This window comes from Sardina pilchardus, chromosome 11, assembly GCF_963854185.1.
Source record: "Sardina pilchardus chromosome 11, fSarPil1.1, whole genome shotgun sequence".
In the NCBI taxonomy this organism is placed as follows: domain Eukaryota; kingdom Metazoa; phylum Chordata; class Actinopteri; order Clupeiformes; family Clupeidae; genus Sardina; species Sardina pilchardus.
Window position 1 is genome coordinate 26799680 of NC_085004.1, and position 14937 is coordinate 26814616.

General features: G+C 38.3%; 1 protein-coding gene and 1 long non-coding RNA gene across 2 annotated transcripts; both read right to left on the reverse strand.

Moving 5' to 3' along the window:
- Positions 1 to 2579: 2579 nt before the first annotated feature.
- LOC134095640 (uncharacterized) lies at positions 2580 to 7487 on the reverse strand. The gene is made up of 12 exons (XM_062549283.1): positions 7450 to 7487; positions 7103 to 7201; positions 6624 to 6713; positions 5697 to 5795; positions 5499 to 5609; positions 4493 to 4585; positions 4167 to 4283; positions 3890 to 3979; positions 3712 to 3792; positions 3464 to 3479; positions 3344 to 3380; positions 2580 to 3260 (listed from the first exon to the last, which is right to left on the reverse strand). The coding sequence occupies exons 2-12, from the start codon at positions 7128 to 7130 to the stop codon at positions 3198 to 3200; spliced, it is 825 nt and encodes a 274-aa protein (XP_062405267.1). The 5' UTR covers positions 7131 to 7201; positions 7450 to 7487; the 3' UTR covers positions 2580 to 3197.
- A 936-nt stretch (positions 7488 to 8423) lies between these two features.
- On the reverse strand, positions 8424 to 10679 carry LOC134095738 (uncharacterized). The gene is made up of 4 exons (XR_009940600.1): positions 10363 to 10679; positions 9724 to 9817; positions 9396 to 9503; positions 8424 to 9271 (listed from the first exon to the last, which is right to left on the reverse strand). It is a non-coding gene; the product is annotated as an uncharacterized LOC134095738 (long non-coding RNA).
- Between the last annotated feature and the right edge of the window lie 4258 nt (positions 10680 to 14937).

Below are 14937 nucleotides of genomic sequence, written 5' to 3' on the forward strand. Positions count from 1 at the left end.
GCGCTTTGGACTGAGCTATTGGACTCTTACGGCCCGGCTTTACATACTGGAGCTTATACATGCTGGCACTTACATACTGGAACTTACATACTGGAGCTTATACATACTGGGACTTACATACTGGAGCTTACATACTGGGACTTATTCCTTGGAACTACACCCGGGAACTTGCATGTTGCCATTGGACAACCGCTGACCACTTGAGGGCGAAGTCACGGTCCATGGCGATCAGACCCCAGGGGAGGGTCTTGGGGAGCAGGGAAGTTCCCATTTTAATCCATTAACTCACTTGTTCTGTCCTCTATGTTTTATGAATGAAGGCCGGGTTACTCTTGTGCAATAGTTTAATTTATTAGTGACGGGGGCGGGGGGAACCTTTTAGTGTGATCACTTGACGTGTGTTGCTATGAATTGAATGGAGATATTTTCCTCTTTGTGGTGTCTATGAATTGTGGGGAGTGGACTACTATGTGTAGGCTATTTATTATTGCTGTTTTGCACAGAGCGTGATTGGGGATCTCAGACCCCGTCAGTCTGATTGGCTATAGCATCCAGAGCCGCCTGGCTATATGTATTAAATAAAGATCATTTGAATTGTTCGTGGTGGTGTGGCGTCTGTTGCTTCTCTGAGTGGTCTACCTGTGGGAGGGAATAAAGGGGGTCGCTAGAGGGGGACCTTTTCCTTACCCAGGAGGTTTATTACAATATAGTGAAAACAAGTCACAAAACTCAAAACTGAATCAAGCTTTTAGACAGAGCAACGACATATTTAGAGAAGACAACGGTAATAAAGTAGGCTATTCTGCACACTCTTACTGTACATGTCTGCTGCAGTCGTTTAAGATAGATGAATATAGGCTACAGCCAACCACATCAACTTCCAGGGGCCGTTTTTCAGAATGTAGGCTATAATCACCATTACCAATAAGTAGGCATGTAGCCAACAACGTTTTTGACAACTTCAAACATGTAGGTCTGTTGTTCACAATAGTGCATCTCATTGAATCCGTCATAGTCTACCTTCAGGATCTCGGCGGTATTCCGCAGCAGTGGCGACCATGCATATGCTGAAGATAACAAGACGCTCCATTCTAGGCAACCTCGTCCTCGGTAACGTGCGGCAATATTTTACTAGAGCATAGCATACCAGTCGACAAGCATTTGGAGAAAGTGAAAGCATTTGGAAGCTCGTTTCCGGCATTTGGGGAAAATGTCCACATATGGCAATCAAAATTGGGCGGCCACAAAGGGTGCCTTTATCAAGCTGTAAAAGCATCTCAAGGTCCATTGATAGGTTTGCACCAACTCAATTGTAAGTGTCATAACGGGAGCTGAACACTTAAATGGAATATTTCAGTCTTTTTTTTTATCATTATTATTATTATTAATTTACAAAACACTCCAAACATTGTGGAGTGTTGGATTATATGTGTGAAGATTGATGAGAAAAAAAATAATTGATCTATTTTAAGATGGGCCTGAAACATTACAAACTGTGGAAAACTTGAAAGGGTCTGAAAACTCTCCGGTTGCACTGTATAGTTAAAAATGAAAAAGCAATCATGAGGTACTGTAATCACAGGCATCTCTGGCTGACATGGTAAAAACTGCATGAAATTGGAGCTGTATGATCATTACGGTGTCCTCTGAATGCATGCAGCTTTCATGGAATTCTGTTCTTGGGGAGGCGTATAGGGCCTAGGATGACAAAGTTTTTGTATGTTGGCCTCCAAGGGGGGCCATGTTAACCCATCCCATATCCACTCATTTGATTTACAGCACCACCAAGTTCAAAATGAAAAAGCAAAAATGAGGTGTTGTAATCGCAAGTATCTTAGGCTGACATGTTGAGTGGAGGTCATATTTTGCACCGCTTTGCGGTACATTTAGTTTGAAACAAGTGTGACCAATTTTGTTTAACGTATGACATCTGTGCTCTATTTTTTACACTAATGACTGCACCTCAAAGAGCCCTTCTATAAAACTCCTGAAGGTTATGGATGACAACACCGTCATTGGTTGATCCAGGATGGTGATGAGTCTGCTTACAGACAGGAGGTGGAGCAGCTGGTCCAGTAGTGCAGTCAGCACCACCTGGAGCTTAACCCCAAGAATACTGTGGAGATGACAGTGGACTTAAGGAGAAGTCAACTGTCTCACCGTCTTGTCAATTGTGTATTGCATCTTGATTGTGCCTGTTGAGGTGTCTACGACCATGGCAAGCTGACCGGGACAACAAGGCGGACATTCTCAGCCACACTCCCCCTCCGGACATGTGCATTCCTGCATGGCTGTTTTCTATAACAAAAATCTTACATTGCTTTATGAGTAGACATTTCACGTACATACTGTACCAGACAGTGAACCAGTAAGCCTGGCTTGACTTACGGCTATTTATATAACTCTTTGATGTAAATAAAACTGTTATTGGTCTTCTTGGTAAACACATATTTGTTGGTCAGAAACAATTTTGTTTCCATGTAGCCTTGTATCGCTCTCTGTCGGAGGATTTGCTCCTCTTAATGTCAGGATTTCAGGAATGAGGACCCAAATGCATGAACAGTGAAACAGGGTTTGAATCAATCCAGACTTTTACTCAAACAAACACAGAGTGGCTCATTAGAATTACCACTCATGCAGAAACACTAATAAACTTACTCTCGGGAAACAGAAATCACAATCCAAAAAAGATACAAAGCAGACACAGAACTCACATACACAGAACAATTAAGATGATAACCAAAGACAGAGCAGATAATCATTGAAAACAGAATTATGTGTGAGATGTGCATTCACAGGAAAAATCTTAATCAGGATTAGGTTGGGCTCAAACCAGCAATGCGCCAGTTACTGGATGGCTACCACCACCTCATTTAGCCTTTTTCCACTGATGGAGAACCCATTCTTGAACCAGTTCCGTTCAGAATTCTTTGAACCTTGGTGCTAGTGAACCAGCACACATTTCCACCACTTTTGAACCCGACCCAAGGATGTGTCATCAACAATGGGTGTTACATGCAAAACAAAAGTTAATGAGATGCATACATAGGAGAATGATATGAACAGTCCCGTGAAAACGGCTGAAATGATCTGTTTAAAATGCTAGTAAACATCTGCAACATCTGCAGCTGAATGGGAACTGCACTGGTTCTCTGTCAGTGGAAAAAGGCTAATAGAGAATTACTGGAATTACAGTATCAAGTGTCTCTCCTTAAGGCAGCTTCATTTCTCGAGGATGGCAGATGGCAGGATCTCAGCTCCTGTTAAACAAAACTGAGTCTGAACTTTTTGGTACATTTTTCAAATTGTACACTTATTACAAGTTACATCTATAGATGTATACCTGTGAAGTACTTAGATGCGTGAACTTGTTCTTCATTCTGCTAGAGTAAAATAAGACCTGTATTTAACAGTAACTTAAATATACGTTAAAAATGTCATCACATGGAAAATACATATTTACCTTATCATTCTCCAACCTTCAAAATCACAGAGTGGAAAAGCATAAAAGCAAAAGATACAAAAGCTAACATCAGTATAAAACACCAGATCAAATTGAAAGCTAATTCATTTTGAACACGCAAAACACAAAAACAACAGCAAATTGCAATTTTTCTAGAACTTTACCACACATGAGTTTTGAACATTAATCAAGGTGTTTTTCAAGACTGAGTATTTTGTGGCATTGACACGTGTAGTTATTTCACTTACAGATTACGCAAACAGCTACAAAGATGCATTCAAATGGCAGCACAATCATTCTGAGATCATCCACTGGACGCTCTCCATGTCCTGTGGTTTAAAGAATTATGCATCATTTTAAGGAGTATCAAAGGATTTTTACAGTTATAAGAATTATATGTAAGAAGAATTCCTTGCTTGTACTTACTTGCTGTCTGGCATAATACAGTTATGAGAGTAATCGCATTCACTGCAGTTAGACCAGTTCCAAAACCATGTTGAAGACTGTAGAGTATTGCTATACACCACAAAATCAAATAAATCATTCAACTACCAAACATTCTTGATAGCCTGTTCCTGATCAATATCTTTCTCTGGAAAGCGTGCCTGGGTGCACTTGATGGTCCTGGCACACATAGTCAAGCACTCCATACTGAACGCATTCATGTAGAAATGCAAAACTATTGAAATTGTGAAGTACTTACATTGCTTATCAGAACTGTCATTACAACTTTGTACTTTGGAGCTTTTTGGGGGGTGAAGCAGTAAGAGGGCTGCCAACATGTGAAGATAAACTGTAACGAAGATACGTCCTGAAGTTTCTGCAGATTATTTAGAAGAAAATAGTTACAGGTCTTTTCATGTAAAAATGGTTGTGTTAAAAGTATAGAATAATGAACCATTTTAGCAAGGTATAGCGTATGGTGGAACCATATCAAGAAAAACTTGATATGAGAAAAACAGAAAAACTGTTTCATGTGTTGTCAGATTGTAATATGATGTAGGGTTACTCGAGCAGCACAGTTCTTACTTTCATGGATTCCATGATGTTGGGTGACAAAGGAAATGCATATGAAAGCATATGTGGCAATAAGAATTGAAGCAACGATGAAGCAAATCTTATCTGAAAAGAAGAATATACAGTTTGTCACAAAATATGATTACAGCTCAGGAACCACTGCACATTTCTTCTGATGTCATCCTATGGTTGCTGAGGGACATTCGAATGAGTTGACAGTCATTAAAATTTGTATAGGTCTCTACATTTTTTATATGACCACCAACTCATTTGAATGTCAATCATCACTTTGTGGTGCTGCTCCAAAATGTACAACATCTGTGCGATCAGCATAACAAACAATCCATGGGGGAAACGGTGATTTATGTATTTCTCTCTCTACCACTTGACTGCTTGAAATTTGGTAGGTGCACACTGGCCACATCTTCTCATGTTACTAATGTTTTATATGGCTTAATGGCTGCCGATGTCAGAATTCAGCAGCCAAAACAATTCTGTAAAATAGTTTTAAGACAGTGTTACATTTTGTCAGAGTCAATGAGTGAGGGTGAGGGCGTCTTGACCCTGGGTGGACACAGTTATTGCAACTTGCATAAGCAAAACATTGAGTTTCAACAGTCATTGAGCTACCAGTACCAGGGTACAGCACTTGTGGTGTAGAAGGAGTTCCGAGGGAAGGGGTGGAAAGAAATTGAGAAATGAGATTTTCTTAGAGAAAATGCAGAACAAGGCAGCAGTTATATTTTGAACTGAAGCTTGAAACCTGGGAACTCTGAATCCACAAACACTGAATCATGATACTTCAAAATCCCGATCACAACCGGGAAGTGCCAGTAAACAAAGTCAATCAGCCTCAGATTTATTTTAGGACTTTTTCAAATGGATTTTTGGTAAAAGTTTAATCAAATTAATTAAAACAAACCAAATTAAGTCAAATCAAATCAATTCATCCATCTAATATTCCGCAAAACTACTAAAATTCTTAGTGAAAGTGTTAAAATGTCCAAAGGCTACTTACATACACGCTTTCTCATTTTATGAGAAAAAGGTTTCTTACAGCAATAAGCCACTGAAATCAATGCTACCCAGGCAGCAAAAAACACCACAGCCTCAAAGAGAAGGACCCATCCTTAAAGAGATGAAATATTGATACAACTGACACACACTATCACACAACTTTGAGTTACAGCATAATCCTTAAGTGTTGTATGCTTACCAAGGTTTGCATCAGTGTTGATATAATGGAATACGAAAGCTATGACATTGATAACAACAGATGTCATCAGCAAAGCTGATTCCAAACCGCAAACCCAACCTATATTGAGTGGCAAATAAATAAAAAAGCTTACAACACTGAATGAGATATCAAGCAAGCTTACACATACACACAGAGTGGAATTTTGGAAAAGAATACAAAATAGTATTTGTGCTGAGCATACAGTAGCCCATAGAAGCCCGTTTCTGCCACTTGGGGGGAAAAAACTGTCAGATACTTAGTCAAAATTATAGAGATGGAGATAGAGATAAAAAGTCATAATTATGAGATAAAACGCAGAAATTATGAGATAGAAAGTATTTCATAACTTTGACTTTTTATCTCATAATTATTAAGAGTTTAAGAGTTTGTATCTCATAATTATGACTTTGTATTTCATAATTATGAGATAGTATCTCATGATTTCGACTTAAAATCTCAAAATTATGACTTCATTTCTCATAATTATGACTTTGTATCTCTAATTATGACTTAGAATCTGGCAGTTTTCTTCTGCCAATTGGCGGAAACGGACCTCCATACCACAAGCATAGAATGGAACCATTGTTTTTTATTTTGATCCACCCCCCCCCCCCCCCTTTTTCTTTAGCAGGTGTGCCAATAAGTGTGGAGAGCACTGTATGCACTATGCTAAGTAACTGATACCAATTTTGCAATATTGTGGATTTTGGGGGGAAACTTGGGGAATTGATGTAATGACACTTTGCATCTTTTTCATTCACTTGCCCAATAATCTAGCTACCTGAAAAAGATAGCATAGCACAACAAACAAAAATCTGTATAAAGGCCTGTTGTCTGCAAAAACTGGTCTATCTAACCAAGCATAAAACATTAGACATGATTTCTTGTGAACATAATAATACTTACAAACATAATTAACTTTCTGGGCACAATATCTCTGAGTAGTGATAGAAAGCATCAGTCCCATATTCACAGCAGACATCACCATAAGAAGTTCTAGAAAGCAAAACATGGTATCATTTGAATTTTAAATAGAGTCCGGACATTGGAAATGTGACAGAGTTTCACAGACAGTAGACCTACACGTCAATCTGAATACTTCCATGGTTTGAAAAACATGTGGCAGCATTGCATTGTTATGGGTATTTCAAAGTAAAGGCTATTTGGATACAAAAAACACTATGTTGTATGTACCCTGTAACTACCTCTGCCAAGATCCAAGATGCTTGGTGGAGTGGTCTATTGAGAGCCATTCTAGTTGAACTAAAGGGGCTTTATATAAAACAAATACACATGATTCATCATCTTGAAATGCTCGGATTAACAGCATCAGGGTTATCTTTACTGTTATTAGAGGTAACATTTGAAGAACCATATTTGCTTACTCTCTGGACTTGTTTTATAACCATTCATGAAGAGACCAAATAGTCCACTGTTGCTGAACTCACTGCAAAGAACTAAAAGGTTGTATGGGAACAACTGGTCTGAAAAAACAAGAAATAAAGGAACAACTATTTAACTCTGTTGATAGACTGTGTTTAAGTCTAAGAGATTCAGCAAATGTTTTTGTCCAAAGTAATATTTTGACATACACACACACACACACACACACACACACACGTTCTACAATATTCCAATAAGGATTTCCATGCATTCCAAACAATAAGGTTTTCTATATTAAATTCTGTTGCATGGGCAGACTTCATCTTTGAGTGATTCAGTTTGTACTTACTGGTACTCTGCTGTCTGTGCTGTCTCACTGCTACAACTACCCCTGTTAAAGAAAATGAGAAGAGAAGAGCACTGACAAAACTGATCACATAGATGACATAGAATGGATGAAGGAGATATTTGACCTTGTTCTCTGATGTTACCATAGAAGGTATGGAACTTTGATCTATCAAACACATGCTCAGATGCTATTGTACGAGCCCACACTCTCAGAAATGGAAGTACCAGTGTGTACCTAAATCGGTACAAATGCTTGTCGCTGGGGCAGTACCCTTTTGAAGTACAATAATGTACCCCTAATGCAGGTACTGTTTGGTACCCTAGCCATTTGTACCCATCAAGGTACACTTGTGTACCTGCAATGACCGAAATGTACCTGTGTATATCATTACAGCATAGCAGCCTTAAAAGGTACTAATCTGTACTTTAAGGGTACAACCCCAGTGAAAATGTAAGGTGGTATAATAGAGATTGAGAACGTGACGTAAAACGCAACGCATTTTGGGAATAGGTGGCCCAAAATTAAGTTGTTTTACTGACGTGCGGGAACAACGAAGTGCAGTTGTCGAAATGCCGTTTACCTGCTGTGTTATAAAATTCAATAGAGTAACATGAAGCTTATCTTTTATAGTTTTCCAGCGTGGAAAAATAATAGTATACGTCATGTTTCAGAGGTGACAAAAAGGCGAGGAATGTCTTGGATAGCAGCACTAAGGAAGCGCGAGATTATAACTGTTTTTCACACAATTTTTTCACGCTTAGTTTTCATTATTATCATGCCAGATCATAGACCCAGACCCACTAGTTTACATGGGCTGGCATCAGGCGAGCCAAACGTACCCATAATTCTTTGTGTTTTGATGACTTTGGTCACATGTCTTAGCGATCTCTATTGAAATGTATTCACACAACCAATAAGTAAATTAAAATGTTTATTCTGAGAGAAAAATCACTTTGTGATATTACACACAATACTCCACATGAATACAGGTACATAAAAGTTAACATGTTCATATTAAAAACACATTCATATCAAAACATCAAAGTATCTTACATTAATCAATATGCTTAACGTAAAACATGTTGTAACTCTTTATGTAAGTGTAAATATAAAACAGTTTGATCTCAATATTTTGCTTCCACATTGTGTTTATATGCAGAGGGAAAAAAATGATTAACTTGCACCATAGGTGATCAACATTAATAACCTTGATCTATATTATACCAATATTTGAGTTAACCACTTCACACACAAAAACCTTGCATGCTTTTAAGTTCATGTTAATACTAACATATGAGATGAAAATGTAGTATCTGCTTACCGTCACCATTACAAATGCATTAAAATGTTACAAGAGAAAAGCTCCCAGCACTATCGCATCTTGTGCTTGTCACTTAAGGTTTTTACAAAACTAACATTGTCCTTGCAGTAACTTTGCAGTTGCTATAATCTTAGAATTCTCATGTTTGGATTCACAGTGCATACACTAATTGAGTAAAAGATACGCGTCTTGAAGTGTGATACAATGAGTCACAATGACATAATTGAGAAGTATCTCAGAAAACAATGTGAAAGCCTAAGCAAATATTAGCAAGCCTATAAACATATACAATATAAACACACTCCAATCCTTCCATTTGGGTAGAATGAGGCGTGCCATTAAAAAGCCAAGAGTCTCAAAAGGCACTAAAGTTCAATATCAAAAACTGGCAGAAATCCAACAAATTCTTCAGGAGGACTTCGACTGGAACCTTACTTGATCTACAGGACGTTGACATATTTTCAAGCAGTGGTATCACCAATGACAGCAGGGGTTGTACGTCTGTTGGAAGCAAAATGTAAACACAAACCTCAGAATTAGATATTTTCAACCACACAAATAAATAGCCTCAGACAGATTGTGTAAAATACACATGTATGCAACTACAGTATGTCAATCCACTCACCTGGCATAGATCATTGCTAAGTCAATGCAAGTTCCGTGGACTGTCTGACTCTCCCAAAACTTCTCCATACATCCTTTTCACCTTATATTCATAAAGCTGCCCGCTCCGCTATGCGTTTAAGAGAGAAATGGCATATGCAATACATTAATATAAATTAAAAAAAATGACACAATGAAACAGCACAAGATGACCCTAAGCAATAATTTCTCCTGGACAAACTAAACAATCTAAAAATTGTCTGTATTATTTTCATTTCTATGTGTATTTAACATCAATAAGAAAAATACTATCAATACACTAAGAAAAACGACCAAGTTGTGTTACTTACGTAGCCATTCCTTCAGTAAAAGCAGAGCCATAGTTTTCTCTATCACTCTGAGTAGAGGTACTTCCACACGCCAACATTCTGCCTTGGTGGTTATCTGTGTGAGAGGGATTAACGTTAGCAGCTAGCAGAACGTTTCATAAGGTCCATATGGTTCATAAGGTTAGGTTACTAGCGAGTGCTAATGTTAGCCTTTAAGCCAATTTGACTCAACAGTATTCACTAACTTCACATTAAAATGGGAAACAGTGATAAAACACACACAAAATGCCTTTCCTTAACATCTATCATGATAGTCATGCATTACCGAGGGCGTTTGAACACCGTTTAAAAATATTCATAGCTAACATAGGCTACGTTGCTAGCGAATGCTAATGTCAGCCTATTATGCCAACAATTTGACTCAGTTAACAGTATTCAATATTTACAAACCCGAATTTCGATAAATTGCAACTATACCTTACCTCATGCATTACTGAAGGCGTTTGAACACCGTTTCAAAATATCTGAATATAGCTAACATGACATGGGCTACGTAGCTAGCGAATGCTAATATGTTAGCCTTTAAGCGAACAATTTGATTCCGTTAACAGTATTCAACATTTACAAACTGAATTTCGATAAATTGCAACTACATCTTACCTCTGAATAGCGTTGCCTCCTGTTCCATAAAGATTATGCCAGCACCACAGCACGTTTCCCCACACCAAGCTCCTCTGCTGAAAACTGCTCCTCCATTACTTTCAATACTTTGAGTGAGACGAAAAAATAACGGTTGCTCCCGAATCTCCTCCCCTATCAACTTCTGAGTGACAGTCCATGGGCTTTTTGTACCCATAGGTACAATATGGTCCCTTGGTGAAAAGGTACATTATTTATGTACCCGAAATGGTACCTATTAGTACCAATACAAGGTACAGGGTCAAAATTGTACTTGAAAGAACGAAAATGTACCCCAACAGTACCCCTATTTTTGAGAGTGCATTAGCAGATATATACTGTAGCACTCATGCATATATAGCTGCATCCGCATGAATAGTTAACTGAGCTTCACACTGATTAGCGGCCTTGCAACCAAAGACCACTGACAACAGACTCTAGCAACTCCTACCTGAAAGGGAAACTGAAAACAGTGGAGACGGTGGGTGGAAACGTATGGACACGGTGATCACAGGGATGGTGTACTGTATGTCATAGGGATGGTGTATGTCTGTATGTCATATTTTAACAGTCCAAGCAAAGGTTTTTTCATGATTTTAACTTGTGTGTTTTATGTTTTCTTTTTTATTATGATCTTACTTTTTAAACTATTCTTTGACTGTTGCCCTTCTATGCTTATATTTACTATTACTGTTTTCTTTTGTTTATATAAAGTACATTGAATGACCTTTGTGTATGATATATGCTATATACATAAAGTTGACTTGACTGACTGAGCAAGGAAGTTAGCGCAATGTCAAGTATATTGGTATTTTGACAACAAGTGAGTGCATCTCTGCAGAAGGAATCTCCTTGCACCGTGTATGCAACTGCTTGCTTTGCTGAAACGTGTGACAAGCAGAGTATAGCCCACATGCATCTGCACTCACCTAATATTTTTGTAGGTTATGACAAAACAAAGTCTTACACTTAGTTAGTTGTTTACTTTCAGTATTGACAAACACTGAAAAAAGCAACACTTGTCCCAAAAATATTCAAATAAAAATCCTAAGGGCATTCATCCAGACCAGTATGTTGCCTGGGACTTGTCACTTGTTGCCAAGGTTGCCAAGGTTTAGGTCAGTGGTATTTTTTACAATAGCGATCATGCATCTGACTACACCTGTTTTCCTCACTGACAGGCTTGTGGATAAAGTTCGTTTGACAACTTGTCAACTCGTGCGCTTGGCAGAATAATTATCACTACCTTGGGTGTAAGCTAAGAACAAGACTTCCATCATGTCTAGTGCCAGTATGCACTGGTTGTAAGTTAGGACCTCATATCTATGGACCCTATGTCTGTGTTCATATTCACATGTTCTTCGGTGATCATTTCAAAGTCTGAGATTTGTATATGAAGGAGGAAACAACAGGTTTCTGGGTCACGGTAACTTTGTGCCCATGCACCGTTGGTAGTGGACCATGGGTAATTAGATGGCAGTCATGATTGTAGCCAAGATTAGCCGTGTGACATGAATGTAGTAAAGACTACTGCTGTGACGTGATGTGATGTGATGTGGGAGTTGAAGTCAGAGTTGTGCATTGTTGTGCTTTGTATTTGCTTTTACCTAGAACGAGAATGATACCACAGAAGATAATGACGGCTCCCATAAACAGCCAAATTTCAGCAACTGCCAGTGTAAATGCATGCTTCGATAGATGACGGGATTGGTCCTCAATCAAAGCTATTTGTACAAATGCAACTGAACAACAGATGGAAAACTGAATATGATGAAAAATATTGAAGTCACATTTAAGTCCTACTCAGGGGAGATTGTTTTAATTGTTGACAAAATAGGATGCATAAGATAACCAATACATATCAGTTGAATACCAGTGCATTCTGTAAAAAGATGACAAGGACAAAATGGCCATTGACACAATATAAATAGGAGCATTTCAATCATAATTATTTAAATGATGTAGTCGAATCCATCAAACTGTCTTACCTACAGCTACTACCCCTGTTATTACAGAGTACTGCAAAGGGATAGCAAAATCCTGGATAACTCTCCAGGTACCGCATTGCTCTGTAACCATAACACCGGTTACATATATAACTGTGGTTGTACAGCTGGTGGAAGCCAGATGGTGCTGTTTAGACTGTGTGAAACACGTTGTGAATTGCCACATCTCTCGCTGCCAGGAACTTATGGTGCGTTCAAGCGCATGGGAAAATATGGGAATATGGGAATAATTGGTGTGAAACTGGGGAAAGAGTTTAATAACAAAGTTGCCCAGTTGTGGGCTTGTCATCACTTTGGCTGTCAAGTTGTAGTTCATTTTTAGTCCATGTGGACTTGCAAGTCCAACAGTTTTAATGTGAACTTGGAAATTTGCCGTTTTGGCACTTGAAAGCTGTATATCCTTCTTTCACAAGCATCTCACACCATATGTTTAAGCAAATACAGTTGTTTGTTTAGCCCTTGTAAGGTGCTTGAATCTGTGGGACCCATTTTCAATCTTTGCTAAAAGAAAAAATATGCTATTTATTTTTTCTTCAAACTGAGACTCATTGACCTTGGCTCATTTTCTGTGAAGAACATACAGAATAACTAATTTTCAATAACTGCACATGGTACACCCGACACCCCACACACACACATAACTATTAAATGGGGCGTCCCTAATATTCCCAGGTGTTCTGAACGCATCATCAGACCCAAGTTGTCACCTTGTGATGCAAGACATGACTTGCACTTTGTTGCACTATGCTTCACCTACTGTTAGACTGATTTCAAAGTGAGTGTGAGTGTGGTTGCAAGCTGTGGAAGATACTCCAAAGTTAGTAATTCTGCAACTACAGTGGCACTAAAAGTGTTCAGTCCTCAGCATCAGCCTGAAATGAAGAGACAATGACTGGCATGTACTGTATAAGTATAACACTGTATAATATAATCTACGTCATGTGTCATGAGGTGACAACTTGGGTACAACTTCTCAGCAAGAGATGTGAATATGCACTGAGGGTTTCACGCCGTTCCAACTGCACCATCTGGCCGTTTTAAAGACAAGGAAGCAGAACTTTCAAAGTACAGTACATCTCAATGAATCAGTCAGTTATACTGATTAGAAATGAGAAAGTTGTCAAATATTGAATACCTGGAAAATTGCTGAACTTCGCAAGTAGGAGAAAGCGGGTAATGTTAACAATTACGCAAGTGGCTGTCTCATCAACGGATCCTACTAAAAAGACAAAACAAAAACAGAATCTCATGTCATTATTGTCATACAATTTAGGAGGGTCAACATGCTTCTCTTTAGCTGCTGCATGCAGATTTTTGTACAACCCCATTTCCAAAAAAAGTTTATTATGCTGAAGAAGATGCCAGGAGGATCATTTCACAAGTAATTAGGTTATGGCTGGGCATAAAAAAGAGCATCTAGGATCTGGGACCTCTCAGAAGAAGAGATGTGGAGGTATTCATCACTCTGTTGCATTATTGCCCACACAGATTTTTACAATCATCTATAAGACATAATATCATTAATATATTCAGAGAACCAAGAGAAATCTTTGGAACAGGGACAGGTGAAAAACAATACTGGATGGGTGCTATCTTGATGGCACTATATTGGAAAGGGGTCTGGAAAATAGTCTGTGAAATAAGTTTGATACTCCATGCACAAATGCTGGTTAAAATATACCATGCAAAGAGGTAATCATACTTAGACATGATCCAGAAATGTTGCTGTTTTATTTTGAGACAAGCTCTTTTAAGATGGACCAAGGCATCTGGAAAACTGTCCTCTGGTTTCAAAAAGTCTTCTCCCTTTTTACACAGTTGATATTTTATCTTTGCATTCAATTCTCGAATAAATGTAAGTTTACATGACTTACAAATCATTCCATCTTGTATTAGTCACATTTTACACACACAGCATACCAATTTTAAGGAAATGGGGTTGTAAGTTAAACTTTATAGCCATCTGCAGTATTTTACTGCCTACATGCCACTTCATTCTAAATAGTGTTTTGAAGAATGAAAGGGGAGAAATTTCTATATTTGAAATACTCTCATGATCAGTTCTGAGTTTCACAAGATTGCTGGGGCCGATAAAGGTGAAAAGTTAAGATAACTCTATGTTTATAAAAAATGGTAAATTGAAACCGGTCTGCTGTTTGTTCATTTTGTTTTTAGGTTCCAAATATCAACATAATAAGTCAGTAGATCAACTCACCGTCACTTGCACCCCAGAGGGTAAAGGCAATGGATATAATAATGTTTTGAAAAATGACCACAAATGGTAAGTTCTTCAATTTCTCCTTATCTCCTGTGAAGAAGGAATTCATGACACATTATATGCAACATAATAAACATTATAGCAATTCAAAAGTGCAGCCCTCCTTTTTGTTGAAAGGTTTTGTGAGCTCCGTAGCCTTGTCTGATGAAGAGCCGTGGGGCTCAAAACGTCACAGCAAATAATAATGGAAAAAAACCCAACATTTCTTGATGGGAGTTTATTTGGTGTGTGAATCATTTATTATCTCACAGATTCATCTGGGTTCACTAAGAC